This window comes from Cheilinus undulatus, linkage group 4 (assembly GCF_018320785.1).
Source record: "Cheilinus undulatus linkage group 4, ASM1832078v1, whole genome shotgun sequence".
NCBI classification, from domain to species: domain Eukaryota; kingdom Metazoa; phylum Chordata; class Actinopteri; order Labriformes; family Labridae; genus Cheilinus; species Cheilinus undulatus.
The window spans coordinates 45,146,394-45,156,907 of record NC_054868.1 but is presented as its reverse complement, the minus strand read 5'-3'; the positions used below and the strand labels follow the sequence as shown (position 1 = coordinate 45,156,907).

Below are 10,514 nucleotides of genomic sequence, written 5' to 3'. Positions count from 1 at the left end.
ACCCCTTTACACATTTAAAATGTAATCAGAAAAATCCATGCCTAAACAAGGTGTTCTTCACAGAAACAAGCCTTCTAAATCACAAATACAGAAGAAAAATTTAAGCTACAATACTGCCTGATTTTGATAACAGAGATACTCCCACACGTGCGGCTGGGTCTATGCTGAAACTTGGTTGCCATTCATCACGGCGCTCTTGGTTGTATCACTGGTGAGTTTTGAACCCATCATTGTGGCTGGTACCACTCTGGTGGCTGGCCCTCATTGGGTCATTGTAGTGGACTGGGCTCAGAGCAGAGGCTTACAAACTTTTCAGCCTGTCACCCCAAAAGGACGGCGCCAGAGACCAGAGACCCCCACCATCTCTGGAGGTGGTAAAAGTGTACAAATTTACATTCTAGGGAGTTTTTATACACATTCCTGACATCTAAGCACAGATCTCACCTAATAAGTGTGGTTTTATTTTAAACTAAACTCATTTAAAGAATGTTTTTACGACATTTGATCAGATATACCACTTGAAATCACTTTAAGTTTCTCTTTGTTTGTTTGTTTGTTTTTTTGGACAGCATCCTGTAACCCCCTCCTGACCCCTGCTTTGGGAACCACTGGCTTAGAGCACTCATTGGGGAACTTCCTCCTAACCTGGTTTCTCTCCTGTCTGCAAACATCTCAAGCTCTACTCCCAAATCTCAGAAGTGGGTCACTTTAAAAAAACCAGGGTTTAGAAGTGAATGGGGAAGACCACTTTTGGTGATGCTGCTCCTTCCTGCTTCAAATGAGGCTAAGCTGCCCCCTATGGTGGTTTTAGACATTGTGTTTTAACTATTTACAGAAGGTGATTGCATTTGTTCTAAAATATGACTTAAACTGAGGCATGGGTTTGCAATAATGAGGGAATGTTTATGAATGATTTTTTTAAAGTTATTTTTGTGCTGTTGCCTTTATTTACCAGTTCCCTGAAGACCACAGCCTCTGCATATGGGCGCCTGCTCCACCCACTGAGCCAAACTGTTTATCAATGTATTAGTCATCATTTTATCCACATTTCTGTTCTGTCCTTTATTGTTATAGGGCCATGCAGCCTGGGAATGAGACCTCTGACTCAGTGGTTTCACCCTGCTAAAATAAATGATCAATTTAAAAAATTAATAGAGATATTGCTGTTAAAGCAGGGAGGAATAATACTCAAATTAAAGTGTTAAAAGAAGCCTTAAGGATTCATCACTGCAAATAAAATAATCCTGTTAGGAAGAAGAGGATCTCTATTAGGGGAAATACGAAACATTAGATCAATATTGTTTATCCATGAATCAATGAGGGGTTTAAGAGCTCTGTCAACATGTCAGCAAGTTATAAAAACCCCAAACTATGTAGTCTGCCGCCCCCATGTGGCACTGAGGACAAACTGCAGCATTCTGTCAAAATTTGTTTGATGATGACGACGACAGTTTAAATAACAAACTTAGATGTGTGTCAAGCACAATCTCCTCTCAGTAACTCTTTGATTCTTTGGCCTTTGGCGACTAATGACTGAATAACTGAATATCAAATTCTCATTCCAGGAAAGAGAGGGATGATTAACTGAGACAGATGACAAGGACTGAGAAGATAAAAGCTAGAAATCTGGGGGTTTTCCATCTCGTTGCACTCCATTTCCTTTCTCAAGGAGGGTAATTCTTAGAAATGTCTTTTTTTACAGGTGACATGATCCTTTGTCTGATAGTTGCTGTAAAGAAAGAAATCAAATCTGACAACTTAGATAAACGCTTGTATTTACTTTAATGTCAGAATTGTACATGGACATCCCCAATGGATTTGCACTTCTTTTTACAATATGTACCACATATAACAGCACCTACAGGTTATTTACACACATTACACAAGATTGTATCACAAAGCAGTGTGTGAAATCTGCAGAACACTTGCCCCAAACCTCAAACCATCACTTCTGATAGTCCATGAGTTAAATCGGCAAAATAATCAGCCTCTCTTCGCAGAACTGGCCCGAGTGTTTTCATTTCAAGTTGAAGTTATCTTAAATATAAGAGGCAAACCGATGACAGTTCTGAGCTCTAATTAGAGGGCCAAGTGTAAACAGAAAGTAGGTAACATGCAAGCTTTCAACACTGTTGCTGCTCTTGGTGCAAAGATGTAAAATGTCAGTCCTGTGTTGTGTTGCTCAAAGGGACACAGTGAATATTTGGATTATTTGTAAACATGACAATACCTATGAGTAACAGTGTGATTAGAAAACTGCAGATAAGAAAGCAGAGCAGATTTCCGCTGTATTGTCAGCCCACGACTCAAAGTGTCTGTAATAAACGTCACCATTATGTGTGAATTGGACTTGCCTGCTTTGTGATAAAACCCTGAACCGGGCTGCAAAGAGCAACTAAAAAAACAAAAAAATAGGATGAATTTTAGTTAAACAGGAAGTTATTCGGTCAAGTGGGCGCTGAATTTGCCAGAACCCTGCATCCACAAGCACACACACACACACACACACTCAAACACTCGCTCTCTCTTTCACTCACACACCCACACTCACTGTTGCACAACAACCAGAGATACTGTAGCAGCTTTCTCAAAGGCAAAGACAAGAACAACACAGTAAGTGGCAGTTCTGCTGTCAGATACGCGCGCACACAGAGCAGCAGCAGAATGAGATACACACGCTGACAAGCGTTTTAAGTCGAGCCACACAGCGGGGAGGTGCTTCAGCCTCCCGAGGAGTCCGCGTTTCAGTCCAGTCCGGTTTGGCTAGCACTCCACAAAGGGGCAGGAGGAGGAGGAGGAGGAGGAAGTATGCTTGAGGGATGAAAACTGCAAACATTAAGCAACAGCCCGGTTCATCTGATTACCGGCTGTGAAGCACAAAAGGAGTCCGGCTAAATAAACAATGTCTAAAAGCAACATTCGGCAGTTTAAGGATTTTAAATGTGACGTGTGCTCACTTTGCTGTCAGATCTACTGAAGACGAGCAAACATAATGAGGAAAGATAGTTTCCTTAAAAAGAAGAGAACACTACTCTGGAGACAACAGAGGAAAAAAGAGAAAATAAAGAAGGGGAGAAGTATGAGGATTGTAATAGTGGAGTTCCTTTATTTGGAGCATTGCAACTAAATGAGGAGAAGGAAGATTTCAATGGTAGGCCAAGGCATCAGTCCTCATCAGCTGTCCAGTCGGCCACCAGGGAGAGGACAGAGGAGGAATTAGTGGCGTCTGAAAAGTTCAGAGCATCCTGTTACGTTTATGCGTAGGTGAGTCTGTGATGACATCACTACAGGGGGCAGGGCCTCGTTTCCGATTGGCTGTGGAATCCAGATGGAGTGCCATCTCCTCAGCGATGAAGGTGTTGAGATCTACGTCATGGAGACCATTCCTACGGCGACTGAGGGGCTGGGCAGGGTGAGTCGGCGAACCAGGAGGACCAGAACGCACAGAAATGCTCGCCATGGCACCACTAAGGCCTACAAAGACAAAAAGGAATATATAAATTTTCAGCCACTGAAAACTGTATGACTTCTGGTGTTGCCTTCTTGTAGTGGCACAGCTTTTTACTCCACACAACTGATGTTCTTACCGTGCAGAGCTATGGCCTCTCTGAAAGGCTGCAGGTCAGTCTCCACAGAGCTGCCCGTCTCTGGCTGTGCAGGTCGGCTTGCAGAGACCATGGCGACCCTTGGTGGGGCACGAGTTGTCCGTGGAGGTGGAACTTTGCCACAAAGGAAGCTTATAAGGTCCTCTCGTCTGATGGTTCTTCTGCGTTTCTTTACCCATGCAATAACATCCTTATTCCTGCGCTGGTAGCCTAAGTGGATGCCCAGGTCATAGCTTCGTTGGCGGGCCTCCATACTCTCTAATTAGGCACAGAAGGGCAATGGTTTTTAATTAATTTGAACATTACAATCAACATTTTCAGGCATCAATCTCATTTTCATTCAATACTGCCAGGAAATCACATAAAAAACAGTAAAGTATTATCAGGTGGGTAATGGAACAGAAAACATTACTTGCCTTTATACAGGTTGGTGACTGCAGTTGCTGCATTTTGAAAGGGCACCCAGAGGGAGAGGCCTTGCTGCTGACACACTCGATCTGGAAATACATTTTTTTAAAGTTAGCCTTTTAAACAATCATAGAGAGGCTTTCCAAACAGAGTTAGTTAAGTCTACTGCATTACCTGTCCTTGATTAGCCATATGTTTTGTATATTAATGCCCTTGCTCAAAATAATGATATGTATGCTCAGACTGATCACAAACTAGGGATTTCTTCCTCACCACTGTACATTGTATTCTTAATTACTGCTTTAACTGCAAATAAGTACACAGTATTTTTATTTATGAGGCTACACTGGTCAAGAAGATTCTGGACTCACTCTCCTTTTTCTTATCTTGAATGATGGGATCACAACCTTCATTTGTTGGATGTTCGTCTTTGTTGTTTAAACTGTCTGTTGCTGCCTCTTTTTGCCAGGTCTTCCTTAAAAGGGTTATCTGATCTCAATAGGACTAACCTCACTAAATAAAGGTTATATAGATAAAACAAGAAAAAAATAAACACTTGTTTGTCATGTCAAACATCCAGAGAATAACATGATGGCCATGGTCTAGAAGAACATTAAGTTGCTACACGTTGGTTTAAAGGAAATGGCTTTATAAAGAGAACTCAGAAGGGTTTGTGTAGGTTTAGATTTACCACAGAAATGCAAAGTAAATGTTCACTGCATGCAGTTCTCTACCAATCATCTTTTCAGGAGGAAATGTGTGCAATGGCACTTTACATCAAACATGTAGGAGCTGTCCTTGCAGTTTTCTCTTGAATTGACTCACTACTTATAAATTCTTTGAGCACAAAGATGTGATAAACAAAACACACAGAAAGGGAAGACAGAAAGACTGCCAAGCCTAATGACGAGAGTTGGACGATTAATTATAGTTGTAAAATCCCGCGCAAGAAGGTCAGTTATACAAGTTCAAGTGTTGAACTTTATTTATGATTTTACAATTAAAAACAGTAAATGGCCAAGTGGTCAGATGGGCTGTACGATGAGATGGAGACTGTTTTTTTATTATATTGATATGCTGATCAATACTTGTTGTTCCTAGTTCTTAATGATACAACAATTGGTACTTTTCTAATTATGGTGGAAAACAATTTTATAACAGAAGTTGTATAAGCTCCAGTGCTTAAGTTAAAGATTTAAGAAGTTCTAATTTAATCTGTAACATCATATCACATTATAACATGTCTAATATCATTTCATGATGACAATGACGATTAAAAAATGATTAATTATAGACATGGTAATAACTTAATCCCAATGAATTGCATATGCACATAATTTGAGAAGGATTGCATTACTGGTAGATTTTATGATAAAAGTTGTAAAAATATCAGAAACGACATTTGTCTGAATGGCATCGAAACTTTTACTAACAGGAAAAGTGGAGACCAAGGATGGTGCTAGTCTGTAGAATATGGATTTGATCCATAGACTATAATTAAGAGCACAGAGAATTTTTAGATGTGTTCCAATCGGTGTTACAAAGCTACTTTAGCCAGTTGTTTGATGGCATCAATCATACTTTTATCCATTTTTTTCAACTAATTCTAATGGACATCACTTGTGTCTACATCAAAAAAACACAACTATTCTGACTTTAAAACTGTTGTTTTTTTGTTAAACATTTGTGTACCAAACAAAATGCAAAATACCCAAAAAACTCAGCCATCTTCTAAACTTCTGTTCCTAATGTCAATCAGACTGAATGAAACAACATCAAACAGAGCAGGCAGGGATATGAAAGTAGCAGTGGATCAGGAGACAGTAAGACTAATTTTGTCATTTTCAGCCTTATGCCTTTTGGCTCTGGCAAACCTTCTGCAGTTTCAAATGCCTGCTGAATCAGTACTCTGCCTGGTATTGGCCTTTGGTTTGGGCCTAATGCCTGTGGCCAAGGCTAGCGGCTACTGCCACTTCGCTTTAACATTGTTAGGGTGATAGCTTTTAAGTGGTTAAGATCCGTTGCATTAAAACTCAGGGACTTTTATCCACTCTGCAGGATCTTTATGGGGCAAATTTTCCCCTGTCGTGTTATCCTCCCCATGAATACTAAATAACTCCCACAGCACTGCCTTGTTATTAGCCCCTTAGCGCAGAGGCTTCTTCCCCTTCTTCCCTGGTGATTAACAGATTGCCACATACCGCAGTGCCCCCTACTGTTTCAGAATGTTTGGTCTTGTGAGAAGGAAAGCAAACCTTTATTATCTGTGGAATTTATCAGTAAATTATTATTATTTATTAACATGATAATAGAAATATGCAAAATATACGCAACATCAGTCGATAATTAACCGGTATTAATAACTATCGTGCATCCCTAGTTTATTTCCTTTTATTACTTAAAAAACTGTCGTACAGTCAAATGATTTATGTGAAGCACAGGAATGAGGTAAAAGATGTTCTCCTCCTGAGTTAAAAGTCTGTATTTACCACAACATTAAGGAGTCTGTCTGTCTGTGGCTATAATACCAGCTGCAGCAACTCATGTTACAGCAACTTAAACACTTATTTAAAGATGTTTTAACTCAGGAATTGCTTGTTTTGAGTGACATCCAGTGACAGAGAAGCTGACTGAACATGGTAGTTGCTAAAGCTAAGTTAAACAAAAGTAAAATTAACTTCCAAAAAAACCTTGACAATAAGTCTGTAGTGGTTGTTTTCCTCTAGGGTTTATTGTCAACGCCCACACCAGGAGCTAGCATTTTGGGACAATTTTCAGTTTGAATGCTTCACATCTGTTGCTTCCTGCTGTAGTACACCCTAGATATATCCTGTTTAGTGGAGACAGTGTTTTTTTTTTTTTACTTACTTGAGGAGTTTTACCTTTTTATATGGTCACACACCTTAATTTTAAACATTCAGTTTGCAGCAGTAGCCATGTGCTGCTGTTGGTTGTTTACAGTTGTTGCTGTTTTTACAATACACTGCAGTTTTAAATATTTAATTTGAAAAAAAAAAAAAAAAAATTCTTTGCATCTACCTGCTTCTATGTAAAGCCAGCAAAAAATTTAGATAAATTCACTGGATAATTTTAAGTTTTATGCATTTTAAAATATTTTTTGTTTTTTGAATAAGAAACTCTATTTAAAGTGTACCAACGTTTTTTGTAATGTTACACATTATGCCACCAAAAACTTTAAGAATATTAATTATGAAACCTTAATGTTGAGAATGGGAACTGAAAATAGTGGCTCTGCACATCTCTAGTTGTTCAGCGGGTTGTCATGTTACCAGAAACTTGATACTGACAAAAATAAAATTATGTGGATTCATTCTCCAAAGCACTGCAACAAAATAAAATCTCATACGCCAAATATTGAGTAAATATTAATTGTTTACAGTTATCAGAATTTGCCAGCAAACCCCAACACTGTCTTAAATGCACTAAGGCATGGGCACTATTACCAGTTTCCAAACTTCGTTGATCTATTTGTGCCATCTATCTCGTTAGGAGTTTGTTTGCAGTTTTTAAAATGTTTATTTGTCTTCGTGTCATCTAACGTGTAATTCAGACATGTACTTAAGCTGTGGCGGCCTTCAGCACCATCTTCAACTTTATAATGTAGAATGTATCATTTTAAAACAGGTCGTATCGAAGTTTTGTTAATATTAGTGGTTACCACTGTAAACACAGTTACTTAAATTAGGCCACACAATTCTTCCTGGTTATCGTTTGATTATTTCAGTGTTTTGAGCAAACAGCGAAGTACATTAAACATCATCTTTACATCAATCCTTACGCCATTTTGTTCCTGATATTAACAACAATGCCATCTTCGTCCCGAACCCCCTGACATGTGTACTGGAACAAAACCTCTTTACAGCTAGTCTTTAAAACCTTCACGACTACTAAGATAGGTAACTCTTCGATCATTTAACCGTCAACAAACGAGTTGTTTTGTCGGCAAACTCCTCCCCGTGTATCGCCATTTTGACGAGTAAGGTAAATGTTAACGGGTGGGCAGAAACATCTGATTATAGGCTAAGTTCTTCAAAAATAGAACAATAAACATGTCTATACCGATGAGAGACAGGCTGACATGTTAGCCGGTGTATCAGAAACCAGCTGCTCAGCTACTTATCAATCCGTTTAGTTGAGAAAGACCTCTGACAGCTCAGGCCACCGTGAGCTACATTCAGCCCCTCTGTCCCACATTCTGACACGGTGACCGGCTGTTTGCGGCTGCCAGTGTTAGCTTCACTTCACTTTAGCTTCTATGAGCTAGCAAGAAAACAGGGTCAAGAAAAAGGAGACTGGCACCACAAACATGGCGTGAACACAGTTTTAAGTAAAACCCATTCTGGTGTCACTTGGCACAATCGTGAAAACAAAACCCGTTAGTTATGCTAAGAGGAAACAGCTGTGCATAGCTAAACCCGTTAGCCTAGCCTGTGCCCTTTGTGTCTCTCTCCGCCCCGAGATAACGCTAGCTAGTGGGATTAGCCTGCGCTAGTGTTAGCATGACAGTTAGCCTGCTAGCCTAGCTAGAACTTGGGTACCGTTGGTACAGACCTTTGTAGAGCTGAGCTACCGCGGTAGCGGAGTTCTGAAAGAGGTGCCACAGCTTCTGTTGGCTTTGTTCCGTTTCCTCCTCGCTTGGACCCCCTTGTTCGGCCTCCGCTAAGCACTGCCGTTCCCACTTGGAGAACCAGTGCTCGGGGCCGTGCTCCTGGATCTCCGCTTCTCCCTCCTCCTTCCTCTCCTCCATAGCTCTGAGCTAGCTGGCGAGCTAGACTTCGAGAGAATGTCGACTTGTTTGGATTTGAAAGACACTTAACTTTCCTTTTTTTCTGATATATATATGAGAAAAACGTTCGCGACCCTAACTATCAATAGAAAAGGGGGAACAGCTGCTTTTAGAGGCGCATTGTGAATGTTTTAAATTCCGCCCACACGCCCAGAGAAAAGCACTCCAAACTAAAGAACGCGATGACAACACCAAGGAATTTCTCCATGTGGCCACACCCATTTTGCGTTTTTGTGAAAAATTATTGGCTGCGGTGATTTTTGTAGGCGGTTCTTAGTGCTGAACACGAGGCCTGATTGGACAACGGCAAAACAGCGAAAAGGTCAGAGAAAAACAACGTTGGGTCGTTCTGGGAAATGTTTTTCTTACAGGCAATATAGCATTACAGACAGCAGGGGGCAGGCTGCACATAAAGATGTGGGCTGATACTTTCGCCATATTTGATTTTAATACACGCCTTTAGTGCACTATTTTGACCCACTTTCCCTTAAATTTGAAGAGTATTAATGTCTTATCCAAGGTTATATTAATTCTATTTTTATATCTGTTAACATCTATTTTTTTTACACCTTTTTTTTTCAATTCTAGTTTTGTTTTAATTGTTTTAGTTGCTGTCTTTTGGAGTTTAGGTTTTTTATGTTGCTGAAAATGCTTAGTTTAAGTGTAGCCTGCATAAGTTTTAATCTTAGGTTTAGTTTTTCAGTAATATGGGATACTTCTAAGGAATGAGACCCAGATGAGCCAGATATAAAATAAAGTTAATGTCAGGTATGGTTAGGGATTAACCTAGCACCTGGCATGTGTGAAACATCCATCTGGAAAACCACTCATAGACAGCGTTTGGGAAAGGGCAGAGCCTTTGAAAAAAAAAAAAAAAACTCTGAGGGTGATTGGATGAACGTTCTGTCTGTCACATCTTTAGGGCCAATCATATCAACAAAACACATGATGTAGCCGCTATCGAGCGGTGCCCCTACCGAAGAAGTAAACTCCGTGAGAGGGACCCAACTGCAGTCAAGATGGCCGACCTGGGCGTCGCTATACATCCAATCCATGCCGGAAGTCCCAAGCGGAAGTTTCTTCTTCGTGTTGGACTCAGCTGCCAGTGTTTGTCAGTCTTTTTCGTGCCTAAGCCTAAGCCTTGGTGCTGGATCTCAAATATATCACCTTCCCCACTGCCTTTCCCTGAACCTAACCACTCACTTTTAAATGCCTAAGCCTAACCTTAGACATGCAGAGTTCTGGCTGAGACTTTCAGTATTGATTGGATATATGTCAGCCATCTTGTCTGCATCAAAGTACTCTTGTGAACTCCATAGGAAACTGCATAATGCGAACCATGGTGACTGTAGACATGTCAGTACACGACTTTTGTCGTTTTTGAAAAGAAAACTCACTGCTGGTCTTTGCTATTCATTTAACAAAGAAATGTCGTCAAGTTCCGATAAAACTGGCGCTTTAGCAGCAACCACGCTAATCTCTTCCGCTATAATTGCACCGGCCTCTTGTTGCTGCTTGCTTATGTCACAACTCTGCCACCCCGCGATCCTCCTCTCAGCTGGCAGCTTAGAGGAGAGGAGGACGGAACTTTCTTCCAAGCAGGAAGGGCCAACCGAACCTGAGGGCGGTGCTTATTCCCCACATGACATCATGAGGGGATTTTCTGATTCTTGAGGGGATTGTGGACAGGCCTG

At 40.6% G+C, this 10,514-nt stretch overlaps 1 protein-coding gene across 1 annotated transcript; it reads right to left on the bottom strand.

Annotated features, from left to right (window-relative positions):
- Positions 1 to 1,763: 1,763 nt before the first annotated feature.
- On the bottom strand, positions 1,764 to 9,001 carry zgc:77849 (UPF0472 protein C16orf72 homolog). Its single transcript, XM_041785958.1, has 4 exons — positions 8,586 to 9,001; positions 4,022 to 4,102; positions 3,588 to 3,863; positions 1,764 to 3,474 (listed from the first exon to the last, which is right to left on the bottom strand). The coding sequence occupies exons 1-4, from the start codon at positions 8,779 to 8,781 to the stop codon at positions 3,236 to 3,238; spliced, it is 792 nt and encodes a 263-aa protein (XP_041641892.1). The 5' UTR covers positions 8,782 to 9,001; the 3' UTR covers positions 1,764 to 3,235.
- Positions 9,002 to 10,514: the final 1,513 nt, after the last annotated feature.

Coding starts and splice junctions, on each gene's coding strand:
- zgc:77849 (XM_041785958.1), bottom strand. CDS start 8,781: ATGGAGGAGAGGAAGGAGGAGGGAGAAGCGGAGATCCAGGAGCACGGC. Junction 3,864..4,021: donor AGTCACCAACCTGTATAAAG/GCAAGTAATGTT, acceptor GTGCCTAATTAG/AGAGTATGGAGGCCCGCCAA. Junction 3,475..3,587: donor AGAGGCCATAGCTCTGCACG/GTAAGAACATCA, acceptor TTGTCTTTGTAG/GCCTTAGTGGTGCCATGGCG.